Source organism: Antechinus flavipes, chromosome 5 (assembly GCF_016432865.1).
Source record: "Antechinus flavipes isolate AdamAnt ecotype Samford, QLD, Australia chromosome 5, AdamAnt_v2, whole genome shotgun sequence".
Lineage (NCBI taxonomy): Eukaryota > Metazoa > Chordata > Mammalia > Dasyuromorphia > Dasyuridae > Antechinus > Antechinus flavipes.
In genome coordinates, this window is record NC_067402.1 from 217,927,162 (window position 1) to 217,941,384 (window position 14,223).

General features: G+C 38.5%; 1 protein-coding gene across 10 annotated transcripts in view; it reads left to right on the forward strand.

Moving 5' to 3' along the window:
- Positions 1 to 14,223, forward strand: part of R3HDM2 (R3H domain containing 2) — a 156,814-nt gene that overhangs the window by 111,162 nt on the left and 31,429 nt on the right. For 4 of the 10 annotated variants that reach the window (XM_052001422.1, XM_052001426.1, XM_052001423.1 and 1 more), the window contains 9 exons: positions 2,712 to 2,798; positions 3,270 to 3,396; positions 4,218 to 4,296; positions 4,989 to 5,048; positions 5,737 to 5,877; positions 6,371 to 6,479; positions 9,029 to 9,124; positions 11,733 to 11,764; positions 11,863 to 11,916. In XM_052001422.1, the coding sequence (XP_051857382.1) occupies positions 2,712 to 2,798; positions 3,270 to 3,396; positions 4,218 to 4,296; positions 4,989 to 5,048; positions 5,737 to 5,877; positions 6,371 to 6,479; positions 9,029 to 9,124; positions 11,733 to 11,764; positions 11,863 to 11,916 (785 nt within the window). The remainder of the gene's footprint in view (positions 1 to 2,711; positions 2,799 to 3,269; positions 3,397 to 4,217; positions 4,297 to 4,988; positions 5,049 to 5,736; positions 5,878 to 6,370; positions 6,480 to 9,028; positions 9,125 to 11,732; positions 11,765 to 11,862; positions 11,917 to 14,223) is intronic. The other 6 variants (XM_052001429.1, XM_052001424.1, XM_052001430.1 and 3 more) reach the window with 3 other exon arrangements.

The window sequence follows — 14,223 nt, forward strand, 5'->3', positions numbered from 1 at the left end:
CATTTTTGTAAAATTTTATATTCTATATTTTTTCTTCTCATTCCCTAAGATAGCAAGCAATATTTTTAAACATGCTTCCATATTTGGTATATTGTGCAAGAAAAACAGACCAAAATGGAAAAATCCTATGAGAAAGAAAAAGCAAACAAACAAACAAAATGGTGAAAATAATATGCTTCGATCCACATTCAGTTTTCATAGTTCTCCCTCCCTCTTGATGGCATTTTCTATCCCTGGTCTACTGGAATTGACTTGGAACACTGTATTTCTGAAAAGAGTCACGTCCATCACAGTTGATCATCATAGAATCATGCTGATACTGTGTACGATGTTCTCTTGATTCTCAGCATCAGCTCATGTAAGTTTTTCCAGACTTTTCTGAAATCACCCTGTTCATCATTTCTTATAAAACAATAATATTCCATTATTTTCATATACCATAACTTATTCAGCCATTCTCCAACTGATGGTCATCCACTCAGTTTCCAGTTTCTTGCCACTAGAAAGAGCTGTCACAAATATTTTTTGCATATGTGGGTCCTTTTCCCTCTTTTATGATCTCTTTGGAATATATTCCCAGTAGAAACACTGCTGGATCGCAAAAGGACCACAAACTGGTACGCAGTTTGGTAGTCCTTTGGACATAGTCCCAAATTCCTCTTCAGAATAGTTGGATAATCTCACAACTCCACCAATTCTTTTTTTTTTTTTTAACAACAGTATTTTTCCAGTTTTGCCATATGATAAGCATGGAATGACAAAGTTAATGAAGAATGCATTCTAAGTCACCTAGAGGAGAATGGAGAAACATATACAAGTCATGAGTAGACAACAGAACCTTATCATTGAAGAATTGTTCAAAAGTGGCTTAAAAGTGTCAAAGAAGTGCATGACTGAAAAAAAGAGATGGGGTGACAATGATCCTCTGCATCAGGTTGGAAGAGGTAATGGCTGAACACCCTGCGTGCTTTGCTAGCACGTCTGCAAGGCCCAGAGGGTGAGCCACAGTAAGTTTTGGAACACCATATAAATACCTCAATTCCTTACTTGAGAGCATGCTTCCAGTTTTCTGCCCTGGCATTCCTCCTGAACTCCCTAAGGATTCTGCCACTGTGAATCAGCTCATAACTGGTTTTTGGTGCTTTTTACTTTTACCTTTAAAACCAGTTGAGATCTGTCCTGCTTTTCCCAATAGCATCGCAGTTAAGTGACCATCTGACCCCAGACATATATTGTAAGGCAGTGTTCATCACTCCTCTGTTAACTAATCTTAAACAAATCCAAGGACATTCCAGGCCCACATATTCATCTCCCTCAACTGATGATTGTTGGTCAAAGATCCCAAGTCATAGATGGAATCAAGAATGACTTTCCTGAAACTCCTGAAAAAGAGGCGGCATTTCTACCCCATATTAAAGATGTGGCTTTTCACATACAAAAGGGAAAGCTTGGAAGCTGTCCGAGGGAAGATCACAAAACCTTCCAACAACTATGCTAAGTGATTTACAAATGCCTCAATTGATCCTCATATGGCTATCATCCTCATTTTATAGTTGAAGAAATTGAAGCAGAGGTGAAATGACTTACCTAAGGTCACACAATAAGTGTCTTAGGCAGGATTTGAGCTCAGGATGTAAAGAATATTCTTCCTTTAGTCTCTTCTGGATATGTGTGGGTTTCCATTTCCTAGCCCTAGTGTTCATGCTTAGATTATCACATTATAACTCATTTCCATTTCATGTGCATCCTGCTGATACTAAGAGACATTACTCTGAAATAACACTTTCAACCTGAAAGTGGGGGGAAAGGGTGAGGGTAAGAAAATATTTGCCAGCAAATGAAAGAATTAGAATGAGTTGGAGAAACTGATCAAGCATCCTCAGTTTTTAATTTCTTAATCTCAGGGACTCCTCATTCCAATCACTATAATAAGGAGCTCTAATTTACTTTTCTCAAGTTATTTTATCAAATATGCAGATTTTATATTTACTTCTCTGTGTACATATTGTGTTTCCTCCCCTTCCACACATCTGACCCCTGACCCCTCACCATGTAAGCTTCTTGAGGGCAGGGATTGTTTTGTTTTTATTTTTCTTTCCTACATCTTAACACAGTGTCTGAAATAGATTGGGGACTTAATAGTGCTTTTTGAATTTAATTTAATTGGATGGGCTGCTTTTTTCAGATTGGTGAAAAGAAATGAAGAAATGACAGGTTGAAATAGGTTGAAAAAGGATGAACAGACTAATGTCTGAAGTATCTTTAGGTAGAGCTTGCTTAAAATGGGTCCAGTTTTCTTGCTGGGAATCCCAAACAGTCTTTACAGAAATGGTTTTCAGAATAAATTATTTGATTCTGAGGATTATCCAATTTATAAACTATACCAAGCAGCCTAAGTCATTTGTAACATGGCAATGGAGTGGAGTTCATTCATTTAGCATTTTGCATAGCTTCCTTTAGCTGATCTCTCTTGTTCTGTGTGCATTTTTGAACTTATAGTTCTGGATTGGATTTGGGGCACAGATAATTATGCTAGATTATTTCTCAACCGTTGATGTAGTAATTGCTACCAATATTCAAGTTGCCTTTAAAAATAGTAGACCTGCACAGACCTGCACAAGAAGGACCTAATTTTTCTGGTATGTGTTTGACAAAACCATAGAGGACACCCCAGAATTCTCAGCTTGCAAATGTCTTTTTTTTTCCCCTAGTCTAACTCTAAGCTGAAGCTGGTGCGGAGCCTGGCAGTGTGTGAGGAGTCCTCTACCCCTTTTGTTGATGGGCCACTGGAAACCCAGGTATATTCTTACTAGGAAGAGTATCTTCGGGATTTGGTAGCTTCTTGGGTCAGGATAGCCAGCAATAGGAACATGTATCTTGAAAATTAGAGAGGGGGATGTGTCCTGAAGCTGCTGCAGCCATAGTAAGCAGAGAAGATGGATCCCCAAGAATGTGTCAAGGAAAATTCAGGGAAAAAAAAACCAGGAGATAAGTTTTATTGCCAACAATCTTTACCTCTTTCCATGTGTATGTACTTAAGGCTTTTTCCATCCAATTACTAAGAATAGTGTGTGTAATCAGAACTCTTCACTTAGCAGACAAAGATAGTCAGTAGAAATAACTTTGCCTCAACTCTAAGACCAGGAGGTCTAGCAGAATGAAAAATATATTTAATAAACATATTCTCTTTTGTAGAAGAGATCACCTTCAGATTAACTGGAGTGTCCTTTCCCTCATTAACTATACCGTTTTTATCTTTTTTTTTCCAGGATATAATTCAATTGCATATCAGTTGCCCCTCTGATAAAGAAGAAGAGAAGTCCATGAAAGATGGTTCTGAAAAAGAAGACAAAGACAAAAATAAAGAAAAAGTCCCAAGGAAAATGCTGTCTAGAGGTGAGATGTTTCCCTTTCCTAAAAACTCCCTGAAAGAACCTTTCTCTTCACAGTTTGGGTCTTTTGTTCTTAGATCCTTGATCATACTGATCTTACATGCTATTTGCAGTATCCCTGATGGAGGAGATGATCTAGACAACTTCCTTTTCCTTCTTATCCCTACTCTACCCTTGAGTTCCAGGAGATACTCCAACTATATTAGTACTATTTCAAAGGAGGACATTTCAGGCAATTCTGATATAATTTTTGATCAAAATAGCAGAGTATGAATAATGTGTGCTAATCTAAAAATGACTTATATTTGACTTGTGAATGCAGAATCAATTATATGAAACTTTCATTGAAGAGTTACTTTCCTAATTAATCTCTTTTTTAAAAACTTCTTGACTGATGATAAAGTATTCCCAAGGCCATTTTGAGTGACAAAAGAAGAGCATTCTAGATTAAAACTTTCCTTTGGACCATTTTTTGAATGATATATGCACATTTATTCACTATTGTTTATTTACATAGACTCTAATGTTGAAGCACTATCTGCTCCATCTACCATTTTCCCCTTCAGTTGGAAATAGAACACATTCTGTTGTGTTCAGGATATTCAGTTAAGTACTTAGGAGTCAAAAGGTGTTTCTGTATGATATTGAGTAATATTGTGGTATCAACTCCTGATTTGTTAGTGTCACAGGAAACCTAAGGTTAACCTGTTGGGATATCAAAACTTTATATTCTTTGGTTTTGCTATTTTAATTATTTATTGTGTAGATGATTTTCGCCTTACTTAGTTTCAATTATTTTGTGTATTTCTGTTTTTGTGATTTCAGACTCTAGTCAAGAATATACAGACTCTACTGGAATAGACCTACATGAATTTCTAGTAAATACACTGAAAAAAAATCCAAGGTAAGAAAGAAAAAAAAACCCAAGGTAACTAAAGGGTTTAAGAATGGGGTGGTGTAACTAGGGTGAGCAATGGACTATCATGGTAGAGGAAAGATAGCTCATGCCACCGATCTCTTATTAGGATCCAGCCTCTTCAGAGTAGAGTTTAATTTTGTGAAGGATTCATATTACCAATATGAGATTTTTGATTTTGAATTTTGAAGGAAGGAAATCTATGGACCTAGGATGACTATAGAAAGGAGAGTAAGAATAAAGATAAACAGAACATTTCTAAAGAACATAAGTTTTTAAAAATTGTTTTATATGACAAGTTAGACTTCTTAATTGATAAAAATCCGATAGATAAGAAAACAATGTAGAACAATGATTATAAAATAATTGAATGTCTTGATGTTAATATGACCACCAAAGAATGTCTCCCAGAAGAATATAAAACACATTAAAAACAAAGTGAAAAAAAAAAAAAAAAAAGCAGGGTAAAGTGAACAGATTAGGTGGTTTTACTCTTTTTTTTTTTTTTAAACATAGCAGCTTGATGAAACATAATAGATTAGTGAAACCTGGATAGCCTTTGTATCACCAAATAAGTTGCAAAAAGGGTTGCAAAATGTTCTTCACCTATGATGTTGTAGGGTTGTCTTTTTATTCTTATAGTCACGGATACTTCTTTTTAATATTTTTTTTTAAAACAGGGACAGAATGATGCTGCTAAAGTTAGAACAAGAGATTCTGGAATTCATTAATGACAACAAGTAAGTCGCATATGTATGAAACACATTTTTGGAGGGGAAGAGATCCTTAGAGGAAAAAATCTTAGACTATGTCTTTGGGTAGTATATTTTTACCTTAAAATCTGAATTTTAAAGTAATTACTCACTAGGCACCAAAAGGAAGGAAGCAGCCAAAATAAGAATCACTGTGTGAACAAGCCAAAGAAAAAGTTTTTTGGTCTTTTTTTTCAGGCTACAATATAGATCAGAAACAAAAATTGGTCATTTCTTTTCATTAATCCCTCTTCTATAATCTACTCTTCATTATTTGGCGTCTACCCCATTTCCTGAATCTGTTCTTTTTCTGGGCTTTTGCCCTAGTGAGTCCCAATCTTGAATTTATTGACACAAAGTAAAATGTCTTAAATACAAGAGCGGTAGGAAAGATCTGTTGGTTCACATTGGATGTCTCTCATTATTTTTTAAATAATAACTTTTTATTCTCAAAATGCATGCAAACATTCACCCCTTCCTCTCCTTCCCTTCCTCTTATCCCAGACAACAAGTAATCCATTAGATTATCTCCTTTTATAATGTTCTTTTTTTTTTAGAAAACTACCTGAGTCTGAAATTTAATACAGATAAACAAGCAAAAATCATGTCTCTTAAATTGATTTTTTTTTTTGCATGTGTGTTCTTTTATTTTTTCCAACCTTGGGGCTATTTCCAGTAACCAGTTCAAGAAATTTCCTCAGATGACCTCATATCACCGGATGCTATTACACCGGGTTGCTGCCTATTTTGGAATGGACCACAATGTTGACCAAACTGGAAAAGCTGTCATCATCAACAAAACCAGTAACACAAGGATGTAAGCAAGAGGGCAAAAACTAGGAAAGTTCTCTTTGATTTGGAAAATGTAGGATCAGGATGTTTATGTGTTAAGGGGAAGGGTACTCTGCCAACTTATTCCTGAATCTGTCATATCAGTTGCTGTGCTCCTATATTTTTGTTTTAGTTTTCAATAATTCTTCATTAGTTACAGATGAAGTTTTTCAGCTACTTCAAACCCTTTTAAGAAGTAAGCAGAGCAAACATAAATCACCTTTCTCTAGAAGATGAACTCAGGCCTTTCATCTTGAGATATAGGTGTAACTCTGGGACAAGAAAAAGAATGCAGAGATTCAAAAATGGGGTCTAAACATTCTAAAGAGAGCTCTGTATTTGTAGTTAAGGGTTACTTCTGTAGGATCATATCTCATAACTAATTTAACTGAGAGTTGTAGAGCATAAGGGAATAAACCCAATTTACTTTCTAACAGAAGGGTCTCTTTTTTTTCCCTAACATTCTTCCATAACCCCAGCCCTGAACAGAGATTTTCAGAACATATTAAAGATGAGAAGAATGTAGAATTTCAACAGAGGTTCATCCTGAAGAGAGATGACACCAGCATGGACCGGGATGATAACCAGGTGAAGACTCAAGAGGGGAGGGACAGATCTGCAGAGAAAGTTTTCAGTGAGAGAGAAACTGGGAAGAGAGGGGAATTTTTATGAAAAGGAGGAAAGATTTAGAACTTGAGTCCAGCCACATGGAATATATCTTTACTCAGCTATTTGACTGCATTTGTTGATCTGGAAGCTACCCTTTGAATCCCATAGAAACAATAACTAAGGTTTGCTGGATTTTCTCATTTTTTTTAATGGAACTCATGTACCCTTCTCAGAGCCATCCCTATGCCTCGACTACGCTTATGGTATTATATAGTATATGACAGTGCAAAGCCCCTTCCTGCTTCTTCAGCCTCCAAATATATTTCTGTAGTAGCTGGGAGATTGCTTAGGACACCCCAGAAGCCAACCCTCTCCCTCTCCCACTTGTCCACAATCAGATATGTTCCTGGAAAGTAGAAAAACATGTAGGTAGGTAGTGGTATAATTTACCCATTTTAAAGGTGATTCTGATCCCTTTTCTCCCAATCTTTTAGTCGTTTTCTACCTCCTACCACTCAAGGTGAGTTAGTTACATTGACTTTTGATGTTGGGTTCCACAACTAATATCCCCTCTACAGCACATACCTGTGGGGAAGCCTGTCCTTTCCCTGCTGATTTCCCAGTTAATTTGCTCCAGGTTTCATTTACTGACCTGGCTACTGTCTTGACCTTGTGGTCTCCTTTAGGCAGTAATTGCTTTTGCTGGGTTAGTTTTCCCTCTTCTTCCTAAGTTGATCAGCTTAGTTAAGTGAGGACTCTCTGTAGTTTCTGATGTAGTCTCCAAAGGGTTGTGTAGCAAGAGAGCAGAAAAAGAAAAGTTATGTGGAATTTGGAAGATCTAGAGAGAAGTTGATGTAATCCTACCTACTCTCTGTATGATAAGTAGTGTCCCACTTTTACTCCTAATCAGGATGTAGGGTGCTGTGAAGAAAACAGGAGCATTTTCTGTGGACATATGTGAGGGAGATTCCTAGGTTAGAGCATCATGATGGGCGTGGACAAAGTGGGCCTGGTTGGGAAAAACAAAGCACAACAGCCTTTCCATGCCAATACCCTTCTTTCCATTTCTCCAGTGGCCTATTTTGTAAGAATTAGAAATGTTCCAGGCCTAGAGGCAAATTAAGTCAGAGACCAGTGATCTCCAACTTATACATACTTTTCAACTTTGTTCTTGAGCCATAATGGCTCTGGACCCTTCCTCAGCTGTTGGACTTGGTGAATAGGGATTATACAGTTGAGGACTGACGTCTACTTGGAATTGGACTTTAGAAGGAGATCTGGTGGAGTGCGGGTTCTTAAGGAGCCCTGGTTACAGAGACCTCCAATTAGCCAAAGTGTAACTCTCCTAATGCTTATAACTACTCACTGGGGGTTGGTAGGTCAGAATGAATAGTTCACTGCAGTTGCCCTCTTCTCCAGATGCTTTCCCTGTACCTTCCAAAGCCACTGAATTAAAAGTTAGATTCTCTTAGCGGTTCATTCCCCTTAGATATTCATCTCACCCAAGGTCTTTAACCTTCTAAGAGAATCTAAGAATATATGACTTACAGTTTATAGACTAGACTGGTGTTCAGTAGTCATATTCATCTCTAGATATACCAAGGAGCTGAAAAAAAAGGCGGGATTTATGACCTGAGGTGGAGAGGTGATGTTTCTGCCAAGCTCTGCCCTTTGCTATAAAATTAGGGTTCTTTCTGTGTTTGTAAAATTAATCTTTTCTTGGTTCTTAGCCTCCTGGGCAATACAGTGTGCATCCTTCTTTCTCCTCTTCTAGCCCTACCTCTCTCTATTCCCTTTGCCCATCCAGCCTTCTTGTTGAACCTTCTCTTTATTCTTCTTTCTTGTTTTCCTTTGTCCTTCCCTCTTTGTTTTGCTATTTCTTTAACTCTACACACATGCATATATGCACATATACTATTTTTCTATTTCTTCTTCACCCTAATGACCATAGCTAATACAAGATTAAAGAGCTTGAGATGACAGTTGTGCTTTAGAATTCATTTTCAATGTCTTGTTGCCTAAACCATAGTTTACATCTTCAGGTTGAAAAAATAGTAAATTAGAAAGGAGAGATTTAAGCTGACTCATTATTAAAATTTTCTCCTTAAACTCTGCTAAGGATACAATGGTTTCTCTTCCTTATCTGACTTCTTTCTACTTCTCGCTCTCCTTCCAAGATAGTATTTTATTTTCCAGGATTATTCTAGGCTCTCATTGGCTGGAGAGGTACCAGATTGTTGCAGAGAAGCAGCCTGACCTATATAAATGGTTGCTCTTCTTGATTCTTTGGGAGGTAAAGAGAATGACTCTTACCATCCCTTTCCCCTCACTTCCCCTCTACCCAAATCTCTGTCTCCCAAACTGCATGGTCAGATGTATCCAGTGAAATCTGCCCAAGATTAGATTTTTTTTATTCCAATTTTTTTGATGGCAACTATAAACTCTCCCGGTTTCTCTTCCTTGCTGGTGTGCAGTGAGCTTGCAGTACGAGGAGAACTTAACTAGCTTAATTCTGCTCATCGATCTAGATCAGAGTTCCATTACAGGATGGAAGGAGGAGCAAGTCAATAGAAGAGAGAGAGGAGGAATATCAAAGGGTTCGAGAGAGAATATTTGCCCGAGAGGTAAGTGTAGCTTCTGAGAGTTGTCAGCCCATAGTTCTTAGTGCTTTATCTTTGATACTGTGAATGGAATGACTCTTCCATAAATGTTTAAAAAACCAACATCATCCAGTTCCAGATTTGACCTCCAAAATTAAGTATATTAAGTGTCTATTGAAGGAGTCACAGATTTTTTTCTGTTATTCTTAATGTTCATTTATTGTGCAGTGGACAAGGAAGGCTGAAATTTGGAGCTGGCTGATTTTGGGAGACCTGATAGATTGAAAATAGAATTGGTTATGAGCAGGGCATCTGGGAGGGCCCTAAACTTTGCCCATCCCACCCTTCCCACCACCCCTCCAACTTCTACTTCCCAGTTTTAGGCGTCATTGCCTCCAAAGGGCAGATTTACTATCTATGTGGCTAATACATCTGTCTTATTTAGTCACCCTAGTTTTTAAGGATTTTGGTGATTTTAGCAACATGGGACTGGTGTCCATTCTCTCTGAATTCCTTATTTCCAAAAGCATAGAGAAAACTACTATTTCCCACTCAGTATCCCACACTGCCCTTTGAAACAAGGAGCCTCTTTCTACCTATGTTTCTTACCTTATAGCTTTTGAAACACAACTGGCTCCATGGGCCTTTTGCACCTAAAGCCACATGGGCAACGTCATTCTCTAAGGCAGTTGGGCCATGTCCGTTGTTCTTGGTCCCAACGTTCTGTCGCTCTGCCTCTGCATACTGGGAGAAAAGGAGGGGCAGTAGGAATGCAGGAGTGTTTAGTCAAGAAAGGATAGCGTTAACAGCTACCAGTCATACTTAGAATGAAGAACCAACATCCCTTTCTGTCAATAGAATGGTCACTTAAGACAGGCTTAATTCTGACCCCACTATCCATTCAAACCCTTACTTCCTGACTCCTTTCCCTTCTCCTCCTAATTACCCTTCTCCCCACCCTCAACATGCTACTTCTTACTGTCACCCAGCTCAGAAGAACAAAGTGGGGTAAGGAGGATGTTTCGGTAAAATTGAGTTTTCTCCATAGCCTCAGAAGACCCAAGTCCTTCCACAGGATTTAATTTGAACCACTTGTGCAATAAGTTTCCTTTCCCAAAGCCCATGGAGGAATAATCTTCTTACCTTATGCCTGTATGGGCTTTCACCTCCTGAGTTAGGATAATCCTTCAGAAATTCAGTGAACTTTCTGACTAGAGCTTGCCATCCCGACCAATGATTGGATGAAATTTAAGGAGAGTTGTCATTTGCACATGGCTGGGGTCAGTAATATTCTGTAGCGTCATATGGACAAAGTAATAATAGTATCCTTTATTAAAAAGCAGAAGCACTGACAAAGGCAACCTGATTTGATGCTGTTCCTCACCAACCTCCAGTCCTTGTTAGCTTCATAAGCAACACAAATAAGAGAAGCACTCACCGTGTTAGCCTTTAACAACTCAACAGACTATGAAAAAATAAGTAGTTTTTCTTAATTAAATAGTGGCGTGGGTCTGGTTGTCAGAAATACATAGAAATAGCAATACAATAGAAACTAAAGAAAGTAGTTTAGAAACCTTCTGTCCCTTTTTTCTAAAGCCCCTCATCTTTTCATGCCTCTACTGAGGCTTAGATTCTTTGTCAAATCTCTGGATTTCTGAGTTTCACGTTGGATCCTCCTCCTCCTTGCTGTGATGGAGGCATTAGGAAGCTTTGAACTTCCAGACTTGAGAAAGCTGGATACTGCCCAAAAGCCCGAGGAAAGAAATTGCTTGATTCCCAATTGCAAGGGACTCCTCACCAGGCAGAGGGAGTTGATTCAGTTGGCATTGTGGATTCTGGGGTAAGAGGGAGCCTAAAAATAGGAAAATAAGGTGGCAAGAAGGCTGTTTGGATGGAAACGCTGCTGCTGCTGCTGCTGCCTTCAACAGAGCTTCTATGCTCTAGAAAGGGAATGTTGTCCTGCTTGGGTTTCTCTCCAGTGCCTACCCAGCTCAGTGGCTAGACATTGTCAGTACCGCTCTGTACCACTGTTTATCACATGTCCAGGGGAGTCCACCTTGATGCTATTTATTTGACTTAGGATTTTTTCTAGATGCTAGAAAGTAGTTTCTCTTCCTTCCCCTTGCTCCACTCAGCCTCTCTGGGTTTATTAGGTCCACTTTCCTTAGTCAATGTAGTAGATAGACTAGCCTCAATGGAGTAGCCATTGAGGGTGCTTCCAAATCACCTGAGTCTTCTTCTACTCCTCTATAACTCATATGAGAAGGCATATCCATAGTTTAATAAGCCCTACCTGCCCCCTAAGAATTCAAAGATAAAACAAGAAAGAAAACAAGCTAGATAGATATACCTTCCTCTTCTCCCTTTTTTCCATTCCTATTCCTTGCCATCAAACAGATACTTAGGGAAGCATTCCAGATCTTAAAACTCTTTCCCATCAAAGATCCCAAGTTAGAGTGGGTGTGTGGGTAAGGGTTCCCTTTTCCCTTTTTCTCATCTAAGATCATTTTGGTGGGGGTGCACTCCTTTGGTTTGAGAACCTTGGGTATTCAAAGTGTCTTGGACGCCCTTTTTCAGATGTGCCATGCTGTTTTCTTATAAGTTATTTTCCGTTTTCTCCTCCCCCACCTAGACTGGCCAGAACGGATATCTAAATGACATCAGGTTAGTACCACTTAGCATGTTCCCTGCTTCACACTGAGCTTTGTCAGCAAGGATAATGTAATCCTGTAATGATGCTTTTCTTTGATGTTAACCAACAGACTCTCCAAAGAAGCCTTTTCTTCTAGCTCTCACAAAAGAAGGCAGATTTTTAGGTACCTCTGTGTGTTCCTTCCCCACCCCACCCCATCCCCACCTTTTTTTTTTGCCATAATCTGTTCAGCAGAGTGAGTTTGCACCATGCATGGCTGCTTGTGGAATTGTTCAACCTGTGGTATTTGCAGTATTGGATTCCTTCCTCTTCCTTTTTCCTTCCCCCTCAAAAAAAAAAAAAAAAAAACCACACTGACACAATTCCTGCTAAATTATATTATTTCTGATTAAATGTTGAGCCTTCGATAGGTAGGTGAAAGGGACTGGAAGAAGTCTCCCTTCTCTCTTCTGTCCCTAGAAAAACTTAAAAGAATTGAATGAATTTGATGCAATTAACACATTTATTTCTTTGAGGAAGAATGAAATATGTCTTCTACAGATACTGATCTTAAATTTGAGGAAGGATCTGGGGAATATATTCTTGGTTCAGGAGAATAGGTTGTACGGTCTTTAAGAAGAAGAGACTCCTGAATTCTTACCTTTTAATCAGTTTGTTTGGTATTATTTATGAATAATTCCACCTGGAGGCAAGGGAAGACAAAATAGCCTCTGGAAGGGCCTACCTGCCCCAGGGTGGGCTGAGAGCATGTTCTTTATATGGTTCTCTTTCTCCTACGCTTCAATCGCATTTAGTGCTGGTGAATGATGCCGGATTGGCAGCCCCAGAGCCTGGTGCCCTCCCTTTGTCCACAGAGCAGGTACAGCATGAGTTTCTCCCTTTCACTGTGGTATCTCAGTTCTATCCCAGCAGGGACCATTTATGGGAGGGTTAATGGGAGAAGCCTTTGCTCTAGAGTCATATCCCTATATCAGTGTTTCCAGCTCATTTAGCATAAAGGGCTGGCTTCTGGATTCAGTCACTTGTTTTTGATCATTACTTTTTGCATCCTATGCTCTCCCCATTTTATAAATGAAAACATTTCAATATGAAGTTCAGATCTCTTCATTTAAAGTACTATGAAATTAGACTTTGGGCCCAGGCAGTTGGGCAGCTAGATGGTGTAGTGAATGGAGTATCAGGCTTAGAATTAGGAAGAGTCATCTTCCTGAGTTCAAATCCAACCTCAGATACTTATAAACTGGGTGATCCTGGACAAATTACTTAACCCTGTTTGCCTCAGTTTTCTCATCTGTAAAATAAGCTGGAGAAGGAAATGGCAAATTAGCCCAGTATCTTTACCAAGAAAACTCCCACATGGGGTCACAACTAAAAAACAACTGAACAACAATATTTAAATCCCTTCATATGTGATTTCCACCCTTGATTGGCACTCAAATTAAATCCATGGTGCATAACCAAGTGGAACCAAAGTAAATGGAATCCATATAATTGATGTTGAATCAGAAAGGATGTGGAACTTTTCTAGGCTATCCCAAACTTGCTATACATAGAGGTCTGCCCAAAGCCTCAGTATATAGGAAACTTTCAAATAGTTTTGGGGATTGGCAGTAGGGTTTCTTTATCTAGCTTCTGGGTCCATTCCTCAACTCAGATTCACTAGATTCCTACTCAAGATTATCTTTTACAAAAAAATAAGTGATGATGGTTCTGGACTCTGGGAGTTCAGAGCTGCTTTTCTCAGAAGACACTGCAAATTCTTTGGATGAAGTGGTGGTTTAATAACATTATCATATATTTTTGTCGCAATGCATAATTTTCAAAATACATTAATATTTTATTTCATAGTGTTGTGAGTTGGGCAGGGCAGATATTATTATTTGCATTTTACAGGTGAAGGAACAGGCTCATTAAGATTGTTACTTGCCTAAATTTACAATGCTACTAAGTGCTAGATTCAAACACAGGTCTTCTGAGTAGGATGGTGTGCTTTTTATACTGTAACATTTTGCCCTTCTCCAAGCCTTCAAATCTCTTCTTTGAGTGTTCTTCTCTGATACCTAATTAACATAATTTGATTAAAACTCTACTAATTAGCACTATGTGGCATTAATTATGTAGAAAATAATTAGATGATCCTCTGACTTCCCTACCAAACTTTCTCTAGCTATAACTTTTTATCAGGAACTTTGATTAAAGATTTACATCCGTGGGCATGAATTTTATAGTTTCTGAAGTTATTTCTTAGCATTCTAGGGTATTAGTAATGATGTTCAGATCTCCAATGCGCAAAAGCTTCTATCTGACTCAGCTTTCTACTCTGTGTTCTCCATCAACTCCCTTCCATACTCCCCCAAAATGTTTGGAAAATAAATGCAGAGAGACTGAAGTCTCTTGGATCTAGATTAGTAGTAACTGGGGCAACTCCTCAACTCCTAGCCAACCTCTCATTCTGACTCTGTCTAGATAG